The sequence below is a fragment of the Triticum aestivum genome, chromosome 4B, assembly GCF_018294505.1.
Source record: "Triticum aestivum cultivar Chinese Spring chromosome 4B, IWGSC CS RefSeq v2.1, whole genome shotgun sequence".
NCBI lineage: Eukaryota > Viridiplantae > Streptophyta > Magnoliopsida > Poales > Poaceae > Triticum > Triticum aestivum.
In genome coordinates, this window is record NC_057804.1 from 415,243,516 (window position 1) to 415,265,767 (window position 22,252).

Genomic DNA, 22,252 nt, shown 5'->3' on the forward strand with positions numbered 1-22,252 from the left:
ATCATTTTCAGTCTAACATTCAAAGCAAACAATACTTGCCGGAGTTCAACACATTATGGGCATACACAACCATTGTTCACAATACATAGTGGAGTTCAAATGCACAATCCATCCTTTTCTCACAAAAGGATGAATAGCATAACTACTAGGTACATAAACATCCAGAGTTCCCAATTGCTAGAACCATACATTACACAAACATAATTCTAAGTTACTAGGTCATTGCACGGCCATCCTTCCTAAAAGGTCTGCAATGCCCACTAATCTCAATTCATCTTGTTCAGTTCTGTAAGATGGCCTGGATCCCCTTGATCTTCTCCTTGAGCTTCTCCTCTGCCTTCATGAGCCCACTAATGTTAAGCTCTTGCATGTGCTTCTCTTCATTATGGTTTTCCTTGAGCTTCAGCAGATCAGCAACCTAAAACTTCAACTCTAGCTTCTCTTGGGTGACCTTCTCCTCAAACTTTGTGAACTCTGCATTCTTTAACTCCAAATTCATCCTAGCCTCACTCAGCAATTCCTTTTCTTTCATATTCTTCAACTTCAGGTTCCGGATGACAGTTGCTTGAGCACTTGCCAGGTTGCACAGGAGTTCATACTTCCATTGAAGCTTCTCTATAACTGCATCTTTCTTTGCCATTTCTGCCTTCATACCAGCCACCAATTCAACTCTGCATTGGTGCTGATATGTGATGTTGGACTGCAGATAACTGAAATCCACAACCCTATCCTCCTGCATATCCACAAGTTGATGCACATCTTTCACTAACTTGGCATAGTCTGCATCCAGCTTGTTTTTTTATTCTGTCAAATGGTGAATATAGTTAAAGCACTTTCAAGATTATCATTCACCCTAGCAGACTTGCTCTCTTCAACCATTGACCAAAGCTTCAACAATGCATTGTCCATTGTTGGGGGCCACTGCTCATTAACCCACTGAACAAACCCACAATTCTGACCTTCCTGGAAAAATAACAAGGGCAAAATTTAGTACAATACAACTACTATGAGTAGTAAGCAACAGTTAGTTGATGGCAGTATCTAATGTTGGTACTGATCAACACTGAATTTGCACAGCCATGTGCTAAGCAACAGAAGCACATTGTAAAATAACTTAACGTAATCCTACAATGGGTGATCAATATATTTAGCAGAGTAACACTCCATTCAACTTAGCATGTGCTAAGCAACAGGAGCATATATTTAGCAGAATAACTAATTAGAATTGACCATTAATATAATGGAATCCTACAATGTGCACTACTATTGAACTACTTTGCCCTATATCACTAACAAATGGAACATAGACATCACTGAATCAAGGTTATCAAAGCACTACATTAGCCCAACTAAATACACTACATTAGCATGCAGCAAAAAACTATCTAATGAGACTACCTACTGTCAGCAGTAAGCAACAGTTACTTAGTGGCTCCACTAACTTAATATTGAGCAACACTACATTTGGAAACAAATATAAATAAATAGCATGTGCACACAACAGGAGCATATATTTAGCAGAAATGCACTCCATTGAACTTAGTATTGAGCATTCCTACAATGAGCACTACAGTAGGGCATATATGACTAACAAATTTACCATAGACATAACTGAATCACGCTTGGCAAACAAGACTCTGCCACTTGCAATGAACACATCCAGTGCATAATCAATAAGGCAAGAAAAATACCGGCTCTGTACATGCTAAGAACCTTCTCCCAGTCATTGTTCCTTCAAATGCAACAAGCCTCTCTGATGGCTTCCCATGCTTGTCGCAGAACGACATCAAATCTAGCTCAAGGCCCTTGTAATCCGAGTCCTCAAGTGAGAAAGGCACCTGCCCAAGCAAAATCCAAGTTACCATCATGTGCAGAGGACGAGGACAAAGCAAATCAAACAAAATCCTCACAACAAAGACCACCTACACAGAAAAATCGCCAAAATTTCTAAACCTAACCCTAGCTCCAATGGAGTAACTGACCTGGTTGAGCCCATCGGTGGAGGTTTCGGAGTACATGTACGTGAGGCTTGACTTGTCATCGCTGCTCTCGTCCTCCAAAACCATGGCTACAGCGGCGTGGTGTGGCGGCCGGCGGGGGCGAGCACAGGCGGCGGCGGCGAGGCAGAGAGCAGGAAGAAGGCAGAGCAGAGCGAAGAATGAGCGGGGTTTGGCTCAGTCCGCACCAGTCGCGCCTAAACGGTGCGACCTGGGCTCGTCCGAGTGAGCGCGCGGGCACGCGCTCACTGGCCAACGTGGCACCTGACAGGCGGGCCCAACCGGTCAGATTCCCTGTCAATACGTATAAAACACACTTTTAGCCTCTTTTGCAACGTCTCGCCCCAAACCTGGTACAGACACGTAAAAATTACCAATCTTAATACCAATCTACTTGCAATGCCCCATGCCTTCAGTTGTGGTGCTTCTGTGCAATTTACTCACCCGAGGCTGACTACCACGCCAGGGAAGGAGAGGTTTGCTGAGCGCTCATCCGGCGGCCTCTCGTACACGCCGAAATACGCAGCAACACATATAGCCAGTTTATATTTCACAAAGCTGAAATTCAGACTAGGTAGCGTATCCACGCCCACGCGGTTACCTGGATCGATTCCAAATCCTGGCATTATAAACTGAATCTGTGGTGTTACATGTAAATCTTGAATGAACAAGTTCAGCTGAACATGAATGAATCCATCTGGATTGCCCCAAGCGAACCTTTACATCGCCAGCCAAAATTCAAAACTAGGATCATCTATGAGCCAGACTTCACAATGAACTATAGCTTTACTTCTGGACAATGAAATATAGTGATACGTTTGGGTATCATCTACATCTACATACTTCGGTAAATAAAACTATCATCCGAAAATTTATTTGTGCTGTCTGAACTGAGAGGACAGACTCCATGCGCCATGCCTCAGACCTCTGCAGTTGGGTTCACTGCGTCCATGAGTTTGTATCTTTTCTCTTCAACACCAGTGACGCCCATTTTTATCTCAATGATTGTATGAAGAGGTATCTAGAGGAACAAATGATTTCAGTCGTGACGAACAAATGATTTCAGCCAGGATGACACTATAAGATGTTGCACACGTGCTTACTTCAATCTTAGGAACTTCCTCCAGTGGTTTGTCCGCGAAATACGCATATAGTGATCTCAGCACAGCCTACAAGAGTTTCTTCCCTCATACATCCATAATGCATACTTCGGTAAGAAAAGGTCTAGAAAAATATAAAAGCTGGACATGCTTACCTGGTGAGCTATGACTACCACTGGGGCACGCTGCCTTTCAAGCTCAATTATTACAGGTTCCAATCTGCACACAGAAAATTGACAAGATTAAGAGAGGCACCAACAAGAAATACACTAGTTGAATTATGTAAAGAGGCATGTGATGCTACTAAGCAACTCGGATTAACCTCTGAATGACATCGAGGTAGGATTCTCCTCTAGGATAACGGTACCTCAGCTTGTCTTTGCGACGTGATCTAAACAGACACATATAGGTAAATGAAATCTTCTTCAAGAAAATGAGGAACGGTAAAAATTCAGACATAGATTCACAGGCACCGGATGTGCAGAGACTCCTGGATTGCTGGTTGACAGATGCTGCGTTCATATATCATGGTACGTTGTTAACCATTTCACTAAATTTCCTAACTTTATAACAGATTTATACAAAATATTACAAGCTAAAATACTGTATAGAAAAACCCATCGATAAGGATTAGTATGATGCTCGATTAATATTGCATGATTAAAAGAACAATCCGTGGCTTGAATTTGATCAGATTGTTGCTACAAATCACTGAGCCTCTTGAAGTCTTGATTATAGGTGCAAGCTTGGTTTACTAGTGTATGTTTATAATTGTGCAAGCTTGGCCTGGTAGGATCTGTTCTACTTGGCGGGATATGGAGTTGCTAAAATTATAGGTGCATCAATCAATATCGTGTGGCATGCCTTGTTTCCAGGGAAGAAAAGAAGCAATAAAATCAGTGAATTTACATACTCATATTCTTCAGGTTTATTTTTCTTTACTTCATCATATGTCATCCCATCACAAACACCAGCATTTATCTCATCAAGGGCACGCCATTGTATCTACAAGAAATGTGGGAAAACCATTTAGTGTTCCCAGCTCCTATCAGGGGCAGATAAATCTTGCTGAGCTTTGTTAATTATTAATGGCAACCTACCTTTGGAAATCCGATGATTGGATATGCAGTTAATATTGTCCTCTGGAGTGTGCTAGTCCAAATCTGAATCGGATTTTGCACATATATTTAGCAAGTAGGTTTCTTTCTCAAAAGTAGTAACAAAAGGCATACTCACAGAGGCGGTTCTCTCAGACTTCAGTCGCTTCTCTACAAAGCTTGCAAGTTTCCTTGAATAAACCTCCCCAGCCTCACTGCAAACCATTTATTTTCAGTTATGTAAAGCCAAAGCATAGGTTTTCAAATATAACATGCACAGGGGACTGACAAAAGGAAAGATGAAAACTACCGTGCCCAGACATGCAATGACCAGGTTGTTGATTGGTACTCTGTCCCACAATATAAGACGTTTTTGCAAACTGTTTTAGCTTGCAAAAACATCTTATACTGTGGGACAGAGGGAGTATATCATTATGCATGAAGTTACTGGTCTCCTTCCACCAGGGCATGCTATAATCCCCCAATCCTTTTCCCTTCTCTCTTTTTCCTTCTCCATTTTTAGTACAAATAGAGATGAATGTCCAAAAAATTTCTATAGACAATAAAGGTTACTGGTATGTATAACATTAGATAATCACACGTTCAGTTTAAATAATCATGCACGCGGAGGTGCCATATGGATAGTCTAAGAAAGGCACTCAACTAGAAAGGGAAAAAACCGTTCAAGAACTAGAAAAAGAAAAAGAAAACTTAGATTAGCTAGCACAAAAAGGATTGTTCAGCCCAAATTTTATAATTTGGGCCTATAAATGTTGTCCCCTTAGTGGGCAGATGGTTTTACAGCAAGCACGAAAGATTAATAACCATTTAGAACTTCTGATGTCATGTTCCTTAGTGTAGTACCCAAATGGAACTCAGTATGGCAGCAAAGGCTAAACAACAAGACTCTAGGACAAAGAAATCGAATACCTCAAAGATGAATCTCCACCGATTCTTCCTCTGACATTATCTAAACTTTCCCCATGCCTAGTTAACAGGATAGGACGAGGTGTAAGATGGCAGTTCACCTGTAACAACAATAAATGTGTCAGTTAACAAAACAAGTAGCATTGGAACCAAAACAGCAGCATGCCCCTTAATTACATCCGCTACTACCAGAAAAAAATGGAGCTCGCCAATATAGTAATAACATAAGCCATAAGCATGATTCAGGGCCACTGTCAGTATTATGCATTCAATATCAATTTGAAAACTAGGTTAACATGGCAAGCATTGCTGCTATCGACCTTAAAGTGGTAGTAGTCAATCGCATGAAAGGTACCCAAAAGGAAACATGGTCCAATGGAAAGTTCCCTGGGTCCTTATACAACATCAATTGTAGAGTATCGAGCAGAGCAAGGAAAAATATAGTTCCAATTTTCAAATATGCAGAGAACAGTGCATAAAATTAGAGAGACCCGAGATAGATGCTTGTATCATTGAATCACTAAACGAAACTCACATTGCAATTTGATCTACCATTAGATGAATTAGAAATTATAATCATAATGAACTTCAAAGCAATCAGTTAATCTTAAGGTGTGATAAGAAAAGGTTCAGATATTCTGGATATATACCAAGAAGAAAACAATCCGTCCAGGCAAGTAACCACTTATATTGTTGATCTGCATGAAGAAGTAATAGATAGATTAGGATATTTGGAACTAGTTGCAAAGATTGCAAGTTAATAATATCGTCTTCACCACAGCAGTATATACTTGCATCTAGTCCACATATTAGGTTTTATAAAGCAAGCGCGAAGAGAACCGACTCTTAGATTGTATAGTTAATAAGTATACAGTTATCACAAAATAAAAAGAAACACCAAATTTCAAACAATGTCCACGATAGTATGAAACCAGATGAATTTTGGCTCTATTTAACATATCTCAGATTGACTGCTCATACCTGCAACTGGCCCCCGTTCCCACTAACCATATCGATCATTTTTATGTATGACCCTTCATCTACTGGTTCATACACCTGCACAGATTTCAAATTATTTGGGTATAACTATTCCGAATTCTACACACATTTTTTTCCCCAAATAACACAATTTAGCAGCTATGGACCTTCTCATAATATGCCAGTCGCTCTTTGAAATCTCGCACACCAGCTTCAAAATCTGTTCTGTAATACAAACAACATCAATGACATAAGAAATGCATTGATATGATGTTGACAAGTGAGTAGGCAAGATGTTTCTCACTGCTCCGCATAATCGGGACTTTGTTGAACTTTCAGGCGAATATTTCTCTCAAGAACATCCTGATCATTACATATTGTTTCCACAAAGATGATCTAGAAAGTAGAACGAATGGCCAATATTAAAGGGTAGACAATTAGGTCACAAACTGCACAGTAACTCGACATATTTAACATGTGTGGTGGCGCATTTGGTCTACATGGTGCTTTATGTGACTCAAATCAGAATATGAAGAGCAATATTAAATGTGCAAAACAATGCCAAAGTGAGTGGTGTTTTGTTGAACAGGTCACTTGGACCTAGCGTTTGGTGCAACTCAAAATAGCTGGTGTGATGTCAATTTATTCTGTTGTGATTATATTAGTCTTTCAGATAATAATAGTAATTACTATGGTTTATTTATGTGTAAGAACACTAGAGTAAATTTTGTTACTTCCTCCTGATTAAATTTTAGAGATCATGCTTTTAGAAATTCGCCCTTTAAAATGTGAATGCATTCACTAAGCGTGCGCACACAACAATTACTTTAAGGCCAACACGAACAAAAATGTTCACATGGAAATGGAACAGTATTCGCCCCTGGAGTTTATCCTGAACGTATACCCCATGATAAATGGTTTCAGGTGTTACTTAAAAAAAACGCAGGGGACATGGCCAGCTACACTGAAAACGTGAAAAGTGAAAGTGACAACTATCACCAATGGATCAACGGTCAGCTACTTACTAGGTGAATCCAAATGGTTCAATTAACCAAGAAGACACTCAAGAGCTACCGCCGATTTAATTTGTACCTTACATTTTCCTTCAGCCATTTTCATCAGCATGTTCCTTCGACTTCTTGTGCTGTTTGTGGCATCACAAATACCAACCTGCAGACCGGTAGAAATAACCATAATCAGTTACTAAAAAAAGAGAATAACACAAGAAAAATTGCCTTACCTGGCCACCTTCCTCCATCCAGGATAGCATATCTTCCATTGCTAATGCTGCCACCTAAAAAGGACGAAATAATTTAGCATAAAATTCAAGAATAAGTGTTTCATGGAAAGCATATAGGTTTATTACTTTGTTATGTATGAAAATGCACACAAACTAGATTAGCAGAAAGTAAATTATTCCCTTAGGGAAAAAATGTGTCTGACAATCAACATCAACATATATAGAAGGATCTTGAGCTCTAGATTGTCCACTTGGTATTACCTATTTCATCATGAACATACTTCCATAATTGTAACAGCATACTGGACACATGTTAGTAGTCAAAATAGTGCACTGGACCGTGTTATTATCCAAAATTGCACAGATTTGGAATTAGAGGGAGTAGCATTGGCCATGCTCCAGGTTCAACATAAACACCTATGATTTCCATGTTACTTTTGACTTTCAACATAGTAATAGTAGCAATGCACCAACCTCGTTACGTGCCTCCACACCCTCCTTGTTATCTCCACGAAAGAAATCAGCAGTCTATACAAAATGATGCAATTAGAGAACTATTCCAGAACAAAACTCATAAATAGGACCATAACTTCAAAGTACATTCAGATTTAAAATACTGCATGAGTGAATAAAATCCTATGATGGACTCGGTGGAAATGGAAATGAAAAGATCCTCATTTCTCATGAAAACCACCAGAAATTTAGCCAGTTGACAGTAGCACCTGAGCATTGTTAAAATACTGCAATGTTAGTAACAGTGATTAGGCACATAAGAATGCAAGTACCTGATTAGTGCCATGCTTGAGCCGACGGTACTACATTTGAAACATCAGAAAATACATAGGGTCAGCGACTATTCCATAAACATGTGCAGTTATCTAGAAATCTAGCTTAAGCTAAATGTTCACCTTTCCAACATTGAAGTGTTTTGTTTCGTGACCTAACCATCGGAGATATCTTGTAAGCTTAGCTGCTGTAAATGTCTTACCACGAGCTGGCAGCCCAACCTACAATGTCAGCACACGATTGCAGAAGGACAGTCAGGGTAGTTGAAACAACAGAAAATGCTTCAAGGAGTGCAGAGGAATGAGTATAACCATATTTAACTATATTCATATCTTGTCAACCATAAATATTTAACTGAGCGATTATCCACACAAAAAAAATCCTGAGGTAGTGCTGCACAATATTTGTTGTTAAATAATTTGTTGAACACATAAGTGACATGAAAATTACCAGCACAATGACTAACTTGCGGTCCTCTTTTGGTCCGTACATCTGATCAGCTACAGCTGCTGCTGCAACAGCTCCTTCTGCTGCTGGCATACCCTGATAGCCAAAGCTGAAAGAACTTCAGTTGGCAGACTTGAAAACATGTATTTTTTGATAGGTTCAGAAACTTCATAGTGCAAGACTTTTCATAGGGGATGAATTTTTATTTTTAAAGAAGAAATCAAAGGGTGGAGTTCATATGTGATACTATATAATAGCTTGAAACAAATGAGCTGATGAGTTTATGCACAATAAATATTTCTACACAGTTACTGTAGTTTACGATTCGAGAGAACTATGTACAACGTATCCCCTGCATGAACTGCAATAACGAAGAAGTTATGCAAGTTTCAATGAGTTAAAGCTTAACTCCCTCCGTTTCATAATATAAGACAATATTACATCTAATATATGAGTATATTGGATGTAATAACGTCTTTATTATGGGACGGAGGGAGTACCTATTTAGCATATATCAAATAGCTCAACAATACATACCAACTTTGCTTCAGAATCCTGCTTGATGTTGCTCGTTGAAATGGTTTCGTTTGTTGGTCTAGCAAACCTTGGCGAACCAACACCTCTATCAACAAAGACTGCCTTTTGTTCTTCCTGTGACGGTGTATGTCTTCCATCTACGTCCTGAGGCACAAGTTATAAATCATTCCTAGTGTTGATATTGACAGAAAGTCCTCTATCCAAATGCAGGAAAATGTAAACGTATATATTTCAAAAGTTGTTTCTAATCTGAATAGGATGTGTTCGCCTCCTTCGGCTGTTGAGCAAATGACAATGATACCAGACACACAAACAGTGGTATACACAACAGGGGGTCAGCCAAGGCGGCTTAGCGGGGGCACTTGCTATGGCCAGAAGGTCCGGTACAATCCCAGGCATGCCCAGAGCATCGGCTTTGGGAAACCTGACAAATGCATGTTTAGTTCTTCATGTCACACTATCCTGGTCTTACTAGCAATAGTTACATTTTAATCCTCCCATGAGGCATAAATAAATCAGAAAAAAACTAAAAGAATATTTCATAAACAAAAGCTTCTTCGGCTGCTACAGAAATAATTGCAATGTTTCAGTTCGTAGACATAGACTGCGAGCCAACTGTATGGCACCTATGCATATTAAACGAGTTTCAGCCTCTAACGCATGCAGATAAGTCCATCCATAAGATGAACGTCCATTATCTGCTTACTTAAATGATACAGAGGAATATACTTTTGATAAGGCTTAAGTTCAAACAAGTAAAGAAAACTTGGTAGCTCCATGACCACAGGAAAACTCCAAGCACGTCACTGGTAACTAGTCACATTTTGTAAGATATATAACATAATAATTAATAATAGAAACTTAGTCCTGGCTCATAATCTCATTTAACTTAAATCAGTTCAACCTAATCCTTTTTTTTTCTGAATGAACAAACAGAAGACCTAACAGAAAGTAGCTCATTTGTCAGTGGATATCACAGTGCTAAGATGACAATATTTACAATGTGGCTTCTACGAAAGCTGCCCAAATTTCCACATGGTTTACTAAAAAGGGCAGCAACTACCCTTCTATAATGGACTGTATAAATGAAGAAATGTCGACGCTACATGATTTAAAGCTAACAGCCAATTCTCAATTGAGCAGAGAAAACTAGGTCATACCTTCTTTGTGTTAGCATAATGATTCGCAGGACTGTCGAGCGAATTGTGCAAAATGACCTTGGTGGTATCATTGTTTGACGATAAAGAGCGGGGATTCTCAGTCAAGTTAGCTGCATAAACAACACCTGAGCCCATGTTGGGTGTTGTTGGAACTACATACTTCTCTAAATCAAGCTCCAAACCAGAAGCGAAGTCATTCTGCTTGAGGGAAAAAGACAAAATTGGCAGAACAGAAAAGGAAGCACCAGCTATTGTGCAAATAGAAACGCCCTGGCAGCACAATAAGTCAAAATACAAAAGTAAGATAAAGTTAAAAGAATACAAACCTCGTCCCTGGCTTCAGTCTCAGTGTTCATAACGACATCATAGGTCCCTCGCACCCTTGAAGGCTGAAGATTCTCCTGATGAGCCTTCCAGCTAGCGGCTAGGTCAAATGGGGACAACATCTCTGTCTCAACCCAAACCTTACACTCAAGTGAATCTTTCTCAGTGAGTTTAAAGACTGCATCCGTCATTTCCACTTGATTGCTCCCGCAACCTAGCGGTCGGTTCGGTCCCTCCTCAACAATGCACTCTGAGCTATCGTCTTTTGCCTTCAATAGTAACTTGAAATCCAGTGTTTCTAACAAAACATAACAAATAAAGGGCATAAAAGCTAGTCAGAATGCTCAAAAAACTGAACAGAATCTAACTCCCTGCATATGTAGTAAGTAAACAACTCAGTTAACCAGAGCATAGCAAATGATCAGCTCAAGAATCACTTTATTTCATTTCGAAGGCCCAGCTCCATGTACTACATTGTTATACTCAGCAATGACAAATCACTAGTTCATGACAAAATATGTACACACATTAAACAGACAGGAGACAGCCCCAATAAATAATTAAAGCCCAACCCAACAACTCAAACCAGAGCATCCCAGCGGCATGCCACAGCAAGATAGCTCATCATAGCACAAACCTCCCAGAAGGGATCTCAAACCCACATGGAGTTGTCGAACAGCATGATAAAATGAGCCAACTCACCGTGTCGAGAAGGGAGGACGCAGCTGAGCTCCCAAATGGCGGCCGCCGCCCGCTCCATCGGCAGCTGCGAACACCACCAGGAAAAAAAATCCATCAATCTCCGCACGGGAACACACTCGCGAACAAGAGGGGATAGATGCGACGCTTACGGCTTTGGAAGGGTCCCACGAGCCGGCGGCGGGGTGGGAGCCGAAGAGGTGAGGGGCGAGGTCGAGCGCCGCCAGGCGGAGGCTCTCCAACTTGACCGAGACATACTGATGGTCGGATACGCCGCCGGAGCTCGCTGCCGTCGCCATCGCCGGGGAGGCCAGAAGGAAGGGGGACTTGGAAGGTGCCGGAAGGAAGAAAAGCGGGCGCGTCGGTATCGTCTTTTCGTGCGACTGTCAAGTGGGGCCACGAGGGGAGGTGCGATGGTGGTAGATCCCTTCGTAATCCGCAACAGCAGGTGGGGCCGAGACGTACCTGGCCCACCAGCCAGCCTAAGAATGTCCGATGGCAACAGCGCTACCGCCGGCCGGCGACGGCGGGCGAAGCGTCTCAGCGCGGAGAAAGGGGGCGAGCAGCCTAGAGAGAGAGAGGGATACGCGGGAAGTAGGCGGTGCGGCGGCGAGACGCCGTCATATGGACCGGCCCGCCGCCGCCGGTTGTTTCGGCCGCACCAGCAAGGGCTACACGATCCAGGTATTTTTTGGGGGTGGCTGATTCCTTCTTTTCCCGTCTGTGTGATGCTCTTGTAGATTTTGCAGCAGCCTGCCAGCTCCATGCATTCGTGCTTGGTTTGCTCGCGCATCTCTGTTTGGATAGCTGAATAATCTCGCACATCCTTTCCAGCATTGGGATTGTGCAAAATATTTGGGCTTATGGTGCTTAGGTGGTTTTTCTTTTGAGGGTTATATATAGGTGGTATTCCTATTGCTTACGGGCAATAGCTGCTAAAGAAGTAATGACGTTGTTGATTCAACACACGCTTGAACACATTTTGAGCGAAACAATGCAGCAGTTAACAGCAGAATCTGAAATGGTAGGCGCCGTAGAGCGAAGTTGATTGGTGCCTGTGTTTTTTTCATTTTTTGACAGCAACCTTGTAGATTTTCTCTGGTTTGTGGATCTTTGGCGCCGGGAACACTTGCACATTTTGCCAAAGCGCATGATCCTGCTGCCTTCGGTCCAAAACACGATTTGAGACGATAGTACTTCTTAAGATTTTCTGTAGCTTATTGTTAGACCATCCTCATCACATTTATGCTTAATCGGAAGCCAAAAGGAGAGGTGTGGTTTGGCAATTATTACTTAATGTGAAGCATTTACAGCCAATTTGCTCTTGAGCAAACCTCAGACAAATTTTAACAAGAAAAAACCCTATTCAGTGTGCACTAACAGAGTAACAGTTGTGAATCTTACTCTTTAGGAATGAAGGGGACATACTGTCGTCCTATCTGTATAGTAGGATTATACTGTCGTCCTATCTGTATAATAGGATTATACTGTCGTCCTCTGTATAATAGGGCTATCCAGCATTGGTGGATTGTGGGAAATGTCGGACTTATGGTGCTTAGGTGGTATTTTTATGGCTACAGACAATTAGAGCTCCTGCGAAGTAGAGGATGTTGTTGATTCAACGTGCACTTGAACACCCTCTAACAGCGGAATCTCAAAAGGTAGGTGCCCTAGGTAAAAGTGGATTTGTCTGCTTTTTTTATGGGAAAACTGGATGTATCTGATACTCTTGTCACTTGTCGCATAAATGCTGTGCAGGTTTGAATACTTGGAGCAGTCACCTAGTTTTTGAGCATTTACAGCCAATTTGCTCTTTAGCAAACCCCAGACAAATTCTAACAAGAAAAAATCGTATTCAGTGCGCCCTAACAATTGTGAACCTCACTCCTTAGGAATGAAGGGCACATACTGTCGTCCTGTCTGTAACCGTAAATTATGCCATTTCCAGATTCTTACTTCATACTTCATGGTATGACCACCTAACAATCAAAGGGTTGGCTCTTGTTTTCTTTTATTTACCAGCCTCTAATGAAATTTTAGAATGTTCCCAAAAGGTGTACTTAAATTAAGAGTTCTGAGTAGATGCACTTAGAATTCTCAGGCTTCAAATTGCATCCAAGAGGTCCGCATCTTAGATGCAAAATAATTAAGTTAAGAAAATTGTTCACGGAATTATCCTGGAGACTAGTGGATTCGACCTGGAGCCAACCTCGGCAAAACTTAATTATGTCCGTTGTATCCCAATGATGCTTATTTGAACCCATATATGATCCATCAGATCACTCTGACTTGCTTGTGTACGTCTTGAGTTCTTGGAATGCTTTCCGGCAACCTTCATCAAAGCCACCCGCAAGCTGCAAATTTGGTTTGTTGCAGTTACCTTGGTTGGTTAGTTTGTAGGTAGCAACTCATAATGCCATCCGAAAGTAATTCGTGATTGTGGTAGAATTACCTGATGTATTCGGAAGGCAAAGCGGACACCTTGCAGGAGCAGTTCCTCATCATTTACAAATGGATCTGACTTCAGTGCATTCATAATGCGGTTCATGTATTCTTTTGCAAGCTTCAATGAAGCGGCCTTTAGCTGTTAAGGTAGCAAGAGGATACTTCATATATGATATGTCTATTAGACATGAATTTATAGCTAAAAAGGGTAGTGGGATAATTCCAATGTGTACCACATAACTCGTAAGTTGGTTTGGAGTTGAAGACGAGTTTGTAAAATGCACTTAACTATCTCTTCTCTGTTATATCAAACTGATGAAAAAGATGGATATTAGAAGTTTGGGAGTAGATGGTACATACTTGGCTTATGATTCCAGAATCAAGCATCCAATCCCATGGGATCATGAGATCCTTGTATCTTCCACTTGCACTGTCCCTTATTTTTTCAGTATTGTGAATACCTTGTTCAATTCTACAAGGGGAAGTATGAATCATGTCATATTGTTGAAAGTTTGACAATGCAACAGCCTTACTAAATGCATGCAGTTCGTCTACTCACTTATCCTGTAGAGCTTGCATGCGCTTCAAAGCCATAGGTGTAGCCACTCTCCTGTCGTCGTGAAATGATGATGCTTCTGCTTCCAGGTTCTTCAGATCCCGGTAGGTGAATGCTGCTTCTCTCATGGCATCTGCTTTCTTCTCAGGCCAGTTAGGGAAGTGCTTGAGCACTGCCCGTTCGTCTATCAGGTATGATAGTTCCCCATCTAGCCACTTCACAAACTCTTCAACATCGGCTATTTCCTTGTATGCTGCATTCTGAACTTCCCTTGCCAGGAAGCTAATGAATTCGCCCTGATTTTCTACATCTGATTTAATCTGTTGGAACACAATCATAAGGGAATATTTTTGGATTGGTGAGGAAATTATTGATCTGTACAGAATAATAGGGAGAAAACATGACTCAGATGTACATTAAAAGATTATTCGTACTATAAAAAAATAAAGAGTTATATAACATTATCAACTGCAGGAGGGAAACAGAAAAATCAGAAGAACATGTTGCATTCTCTTAAACTAACACATGGCATTGCTTTTTGATGCATAAAGAAAAGATATCATATATTGTGGTGTATTCGTAAGGTTTTAAAGGTGAGTGAAAATTTTACACAATAAAAAATTACTATTTACGAAATGGGAGAGATGTTTAAAGAATAGTCTATCTGTTGAGATATTGTCTTTAATACAACAATGAACTGGTAACTGTCATGCGGGAGGAAATATTGTGCAATTGTCATACTACTCATACTCTTGTTGCTTATGTTGGTTCGAAAAGAAAAGAAAAATTAAACCAAGGAATTGGCAGCTAAGTAAACAATATATCATATGCACATCTAAAAATAGATAGAAAATTGTATGTACTTACAGCTATAACATAAGCTGATCTGTTCTCTATCTCCCCGATCATGTCTCGGCTGTTAGTAGCTACTGGAATTCCCACAGATCCAGACTTCGCATCGCTTTTGCCTTCTCTTCGTACTAACAACCGGTACAACTCAACTACCTCTGGCACCCTTTGGACTCCCTTGGTGCTCTTCAGTAATTTGGAAGGTAGGGGAGGTGGCGGTGGAGGAGGAGGACCCATGGATCCTTCCTTTTTTGCCTTGATGATCGGTTGGATGCACGTCGGACTTGGTGGTGGATTTGGAACTCTTGGTGCTCTTGATTTCACTGACGGTGTCCTAGAAAATTGCTGCCTGCTGTAACATGCCGAGCTGTTGAGATCCATGGCTTCCTTCACATCATCATTGTTGTGAACAAACTGTTTTTCCTTGAAGTAATTGTTGCTGGTGGCAGAATTCTCTGGCTTCTTCCACATTATCTTTCTATCAGTATCCTGCCCTTCAAGTGAGGAGACTTGGCCTTTTAGACGGCTGACTTGATGCCTCAGTTGCTTGTTCTCCTCTTCCAGTGTGTGGTTCCTCTCGATCAGGCCATGGAGCTTGCTTCTCAGAAGTGCAACACATGCATCACCCTCCCTCATCATCTCTTCTTCGCCAGAGGAGATGATGATCTCTCTGTATGGTGGTACTGATTCCTCTCGTATAATCTATATATGTCTCTTACTTCATCACTCATATAATTCTGTGGAGCACTAAAGGAGATGTAAGTGAGCTTCTGTACAATTCTGTTGAGTCTAGCCAAGAGGAACTTACATATGTGCAGGGAAGAACTGGTGGAACATAAAGTTAGGTAGGATAGGTGCTGCTGCTAGGCTAATTACTTGTCCTTCAAGTGATTGCTATGGGGTACCTATCTTCTTTGTGTAACTTCACTAAAGAAATTCAGTCGTACAAGCTTACGTGTTTCTCTTTTCCTTTTGTGTACGACTATTTTCCAATTCTATCATACATTATTTACCGCCGTCTATGTTCAGTTCACTTGGCTGGTATATTTTTTAGATTTACCTTGAGCTGTCGGTGTGCTATTTTACACCAACCAAGAGGTAAAGGTTTTTTATCACTCTTCTTTCTCTGAAAAATATGTCATTTTCCTTCATGCTTGGTTTCTTCTGATTGCGCTTTTTTCCTTTTTGTGAAGTTGTGACAGCAAAGCCTGAATACTAGCTTTCTTCTGCCTCAAGCTGTGTAAAAGGAACTCAGATGGAACTCCTTTACCAGCCCTGGACACCTTTGGCTAATAAGACCAAGTGAATATTTTGAAAAGTAGAGGGACAAGAAGAAACAAAATAAAGCTGAGCAAAAGAAGGGGAAAAGCAGATCTGAATGTGTTTATCTTTCAAAACACACGGTATTGTTACACTCCTTGGAACTGTAGCTCCTACTGTAACAATCCTATTCCTCACCCATGTGTTTTGATTGCTGAAGATTTCTGGTGAAGCCTTTCCTACCTGTATCTGAACAGCATTGGGCATCTGTTTATGTCACCAAATATAGGCAGTAGCAGAGCCCCGAAAACAACATATAGTAGGTTTAGAAAAAGGAGTCCCTACGAAGGAAGATTCTGGCAATGTTATAAAGGAGATGTAGAAATAAACTGTTACAGGATGACAACAGATTAAGCTGGCATCAAAGGTTACTCTGTGTACTCTGAGATACAGGTACCATTGTGAAGTCCCTGATCCGTAGGGAATTGCGGCCATGTTTAAGGAGTTCATTGATTTCGCTGCGTCAGTTTCCATGCTCGGATTGGGTGTGATTTGTGTAGAATGCGATCTCAGTACCTGGTTGGTGGAAGTACTACATACATACATGCAGTGCGGTGCATCAACTGTGGAAGATACTTTGCATGGACCCCCTGTGACTGCATGTACCATTACGCCTAATGATGTACCAACAATTGCGCTCATAAATGTAAGGAGTGTCTGGGACTGAGTAGTGATCATTTTCCATTATTCATACTGTATAAGCTAACAGAAGGTGGACGACAAACTTGGCAAATATGGAGATCATATATGCCGAATTACCCCCAGGTAAGCATTGCTTTCATGAGTTTTCAGCTCTGCTAATGTGCAATGCCAACCAAACTGGAAGCAGTGCAATTTCAATCCTTGCCATTACTGGGAATGCCTTAAGGGTGAGGAAACAGTCAGGTAATGTTGTGGAAGAAAAATGGTCCAGACCTGAACCAAGAATAAGGAAATTGAATGTTGATGCTTCCTACCACTTGGAAGAAGGTACAGGAGCAACTGCAGCAGTCATCAGAGATCATGACGGCTCCTTTGTACTCCCTCCGTTCCTAAATATTTGTCTTTCTAGAGATTTCAACAAATGACTACATACGGAGCAAGATGAATGAATCTACACTTTAAAATATGTCTATATACATCCGGATGTGGTAGTCCATTAAAAATCTCTAAAAAGACAAATATTTAGGAACGGAGGGAGTAGCAGCTAGGTGCGTTTATTTAAACCATGCGGCCGATGCTACAACTGCTGAAGCAATGGCTATGAAGGAAGGTTTATCTCTTGCATATTCTTTGGGCCTTGATAATGTTGAAGCCGAGTCGGATTCTCTTGAAGTGATCAACTTCTGCACTGGCCAATCGCAATGGTGGGATTCAGCGGCGGCTATTTACGCGGAGTGTGTTGATTTAGCCAATCTAATTGGGAAGGTTAAATTTAAACATTGTAATAGGGTAGTGAATGGTGTAGCTCATGAGCTTGCTAAGTTCAGCTTTTTGAATAAACATTCTGGTAGATGGGACGATGATCCTCCAAGTTTCCTATTAGGAGGATTAGCGAACGATGTAATCATTATTTGAGTTTAATAAAGCTTGTCATGATGGCCTTTCCTCAAAAAAAAGCATTCATACTTAATGATTCACATACCCTCTATTGAGTTTATCTGAAATCAACAAATGTTTTTTTCCTAAGCATAATCACCACAGTTGATAATCACGTTTGCTTTCCTTTATCAAACATTTTTCCAATATACTTTCTTCATCGCATAATATAAGAGCGTTTTTGTCGCTACTGAAGGAGTGGTTATTATAGTACGTATAAGTGAAGGCAACTTGATGCTCGCCGGTTGCCATGGTGAAAGTGAGTCCCACTCCAGCCGTTTGGCGTTGCCTGTTGGATTGTAGTAGTACGAGTACTTGGGTCTTGGTATAGCGGGCCGTGTAGAAAGAAAGAAAGAAATCTTGGCAGTGCAGCCATCGGCGTCAGGCTTTTTCTGGTGAAGTTTGGGGGGTGCTTGCCTGACCCGACGTTTGTACTGGACTGCTGCCCGTGGATCGTTGTCAGAGTACAGAAAATAGACCAGATTTCTTCACGGAAACTGACGGCCTTGAATCTGGATGGTGTCGGCGCACCTGCTTGTCCCGGTGAGTCATCCCATCACACGATTTCAGATCACGGGAGCCTTTTTTTTTACAGCTGATCACGAGAGATCGTAGTTATACTTTCCATCACTCGACTGGAAGTTCAAAAAAATGGTTTAGGTACCACGTGGTACATGGGTAAGCAACCCAAAGTTGATAAATGGTTTAGAGCATCTGTAGCCAGACTTCTCAAACTCGCCCATACGTCTGGGCGGACGGCCCGGTCAGTGACCGGTCACAAAATCATGACCCAATCGGGCTCCTCAAACCGGCCCTATATGTCTGGGTTGACCGGCACCATCCATATCCAACTCATATCTAGGGCGGATATGAGTAGGCTCGGACGTGCCCGGGCGCGTCCGCCGTGTCGGATCCAACAGACAAGACCCATCACAAATTCCACCAAATGAGCCCGATCTTGCCGAACTAGTCATTTTCTTCTCCTCTCTTCTCCCTCGTCCACCCGGCCCTCCCCTAACTCCACGCCACCCTAGCTCAGGCGTCGTCCCGACGTCTCAACGCCGCCACTACCCCCACAAAACTCATCCCCGGTCGTCTTGTCGCCTTGGACCCCGCCACGGTATGCCCAGCTAGTCTCAAACTGCACCCTGCACTCTATGTGTTCGACAAATTATCCGAGCAGTTTTTTGTGATTCTTTTGTAGGCAAATCGATGGATTCGGATGGTTCGTCAGATGAGGAGTATGGAAACATAGAGCTTGATAAATTAGTGCAAAGAGAGTTCTTCAATTCCTCGTAGTCGGACAAAGATGCTGAGATGATGATGATGATAATGATCATGAGCGACTAGAAGGAAATGGACAGGGAGGTGGAGCACATTCCAAACTTCAAGGATTTGGTCAAAGGGGGCGAGTTTTGAACCGGGATAGGGTCACTTAAGCATGGCTGCTCAACAAGGGCTACTCCAATTCGGGCCAACACTCGTTGATAGATGGTTTCGTCGATGCTTCGGCATGTGCAAACCCTTCTTCTTGCGCATGGTGGAGGGAGTGTAGGCACATGATCCGTACTTCAGCTCACCAGGGATTGTTGCGAACAACTCTCTTTCTTTGCTAAGCAGAAATGCATGGTTGCTATGAGGATGCTTGCACTAGGTACTGTCACCGATGTCGTTGGTGAGATGGTCCGGATGGTGGGAGCACATGCCTAGAGACAACTGTGAGATTTTTCCATGCCATGGTGCAGGTGTTTGGAGAAAAGTATTTGAGAGAACCAAATGTGCAAGATACAGAAAGGTTGATGGCTATTGGAGAGGCAAGAGGTTTTTCGGGTATGCTCGGTTCTGCTAATTGCATGCACTAACAATGGAAGAACTGCCCCAAAGATTTGTGCGATGTGTACCAAGGTCACATCAAAGAGGTCACCATCATACTCGAAGTAGTGGCATCAAAGGACTTGGATTTGGCATGCCTGATTCTCACAACAACATCAATGTGCTCCAGCGATCTCCTCTGTTCAGGAAACTTTGTAGTGGGGAAGTGCTGCCATGCAACTACACCGTCAATAGGCACGACTACAATGTGGGGTGCCGATGGTATTTATCCTTAGTGGGCGGCATTTGTGAAGACCATATCCGATCCCCATGGCAACAAAAAGGCCACTTTGCAACAATGCAAGAAGCGGCTAGGAAGGATGTGGAGAGAGCATTGAGAGTGTTCCAAGCTCGTTAGGAAATTTTTCACAGAGCTGCAATGATGTGCGAATCAGAGACTTTGTGGTAGCTGATGACATGTTGCGTCATTTTGCACAATATGACTGTCTGGGACGAGGGTGAAGGGTAGACTGAACCCATGATTTTGAGAAGCCTGGAGAACAAGTCCACATCCTGAAACAAGATGCAAACAAATTACGAAGTTTCTATAGATGCATCAGAATCTTCAAGATCAACAGGTGCACTTGCAACTACTCAATGATCTTGTGGAGCATATGTGGATCCACAATGAAAACCAAGGAGGAAACCAAGGAGTTTAATGTTTGAATTGTGCACTTCAAATAAATTTTATGTTTTAACTATGTTTGAATTATGAAACTACTCGATGATCTTGTGATATTCGTGGATATGCATGGATTTGAGGGTTTAGATATGAGGAGTGTGGTTGTCCGGCAGGACATATGAGGGGTCATCCGGCGCTGTCCGGGGTTGTGTCCAGGCGCGTCTGTGGATGTTTGGGAGCCCAAATTTGCTAAGTCTATACGCTCTTAGATGATGAAGAAACTACTTTGGTATAATCTTCTAATAATTAAATTCCTAGTGTTCTCAAAGATCTCGGTAAGATATTGCATGTGCTTCAATTCAAAGGGAAGCTAATTTTTTCTTGAATTCCGTTCAAAAGGATCTTTATTCATTAAAAAGGTCCTCAATAGCCAGCAAATGTTCTCTCCGGTCAATAACCAATAGCGGAACCTGGATGCCCATATTGGTTCCTATATATTCTACTAAGATCTTTATCGGTCGAACCTTATGATAACATACGTAATTCCCTTTGTCTGTCAGTATGTTACTTGCTCGAGATTCGATCGTCGGTATCTTCATACCTAGTTCAATCTCATTACCGGCAAGTCTCTTTACTCGTTCCGAATACATCATCTTGCAATTAACTCCTTAGTCACTTTGCTTGCAAGCTTATTATGATGTGTATTACTGAGAGGGCCCAGAGATACCTCTCCCATACATGAAGTGACAAATCCTAATCTCGATCCATGCCAACTCAACAGACACATTCGGAGATACCTATAGAGCATCTTTATGATCACCCAGTTACGTTGTGACATTTGATAGCACACAAGGTATTCCTCCGGTATCCGGGAGTTGTACGATCTCATAGTCAAATAAATTTTTATGTCACATTAAGAAAGCAATAGCAATAAATTGAAAATCATATGCTAAGCTAACGGATGGATCTTGTCCATCACATTATTCTCCTAATGATGTGATCCCATTATCAAGTGACATCACATGTCTATGGTTAGGAAACCTTAACCATCTTTGATCAACGAGCTAGTCTAGTAGAGGCTCACTAGGGACACGGTATTTGTTTATGTATCCACACTTGTATTTAAGTTTCCGACCAATACAATTCTAGCATGAATAATATTATGATGAATAAGGAAATATAAAATAACAACTTTATTATTGCCTCTAGGGCATATTTTCTTCAGTCTCCCACTTGCACTAGAGTCAATAATCTAGTTCAAATTTCATGTGATTAACACTCATAGTTCACATCGCCATGTGACTAACACCCAAAGAGTTTACTAGAGTCAATAATCTAGTTCACATCGCCATGTGATTAATATCCAAAGAGTACTAAGGTGTGATCATGTTTTGCTTGTAAGAGAAGTTTAGTCAACGGGTCTTCCACATTTAGATCTGTATGTATTTTGCAAATTTCTATGTCTACAATGCTCTGCATGGAGCTACTCTAGCTAATTGCTCCCACTTTCAATATGTATCCAGATTGAGACTCAGAGTCATCAGAATCGGTGTCAACCTTGCATCGACGTAACCCTTTACGACGAAACCTTTGCAAGCAATGAATTCACAAAATGAACTACACCCAAAACTATTTCACGCGCCTGACCTTTTTGTGTGGTGCTCGACACGCAGGCGCCACACCCTACGGTGCATCGCCCACCTCTAGGGCGTTGCACC

At 41.6% G+C, this 22,252-nt stretch overlaps 2 protein-coding genes and 1 long non-coding RNA gene across 5 annotated transcripts; 1 reads left to right on the top strand and 2 right to left on the bottom strand.

The window, feature by feature from the left end:
• Positions 1–2,599: 2,599 nt before the first annotated feature.
• Positions 2,600–11,887, bottom strand: LOC123092441 (6-phosphofructo-2-kinase/fructose-2,6-bisphosphatase). 3 transcript variants are annotated; one of them, XM_044514220.1, is made up of 23 exons: positions 11,445–11,887; positions 11,296–11,359; positions 10,596–10,891; positions 10,270–10,467; positions 9,114–9,253; positions 8,576–8,681; positions 8,248–8,346; positions 8,125–8,154; positions 7,814–7,867; positions 7,340–7,393; positions 7,192–7,269; positions 6,404–6,495; positions 6,267–6,324; positions 6,103–6,177; positions 5,772–5,819; positions 5,125–5,222; positions 4,334–4,409; positions 4,198–4,260; positions 4,011–4,102; positions 3,420–3,488; positions 3,253–3,316; positions 3,101–3,166; positions 2,600–3,018 (listed from the first exon to the last, which is right to left on the bottom strand). In XM_044514220.1, exons 1-23 carry the CDS (start codon positions 11,589–11,591, stop codon positions 2,917–2,919), a joined length of 2,169 nt encoding a protein of 722 aa, XP_044370155.1. In that variant the 5' UTR covers positions 11,592–11,887; the 3' UTR covers positions 2,600–2,916. The 3 variants fall into 3 exon arrangements, with proteins under 3 accessions (XP_044370155.1, XP_044370158.1, XP_044370157.1); XM_044514223.1 differs by having other exon boundaries at positions 8,576–8,668; positions 9,110–9,253; XM_044514222.1 differs by lacking the exons at positions 2,600–3,018; positions 3,101–3,166; positions 3,253–3,316 and having other exon boundaries at positions 3,482–3,609.
• On the top strand, positions 11,785–15,129 carry LOC123092444 (uncharacterized). The gene is made up of 2 exons (XR_006444600.1): positions 11,785–11,976; positions 14,383–15,129. It is a non-coding gene; the product is annotated as an uncharacterized lncRNA (long non-coding RNA).
• On the bottom strand, positions 13,273–15,781 carry LOC123092443 (protein CHUP1, chloroplastic). Its single transcript, XM_044514224.1, has 5 exons — positions 15,161–15,781; positions 14,297–14,613; positions 14,098–14,209; positions 13,745–13,876; positions 13,273–13,646 (listed from the first exon to the last, which is right to left on the bottom strand). Exons 1-5 carry the CDS (start codon positions 15,779–15,781, stop codon positions 13,572–13,574), a joined length of 1,257 nt encoding a protein of 418 aa, XP_044370159.1. The 3' UTR covers positions 13,273–13,571.
• Between the last annotated feature and the right edge of the window lie 6,471 nt (positions 15,782–22,252).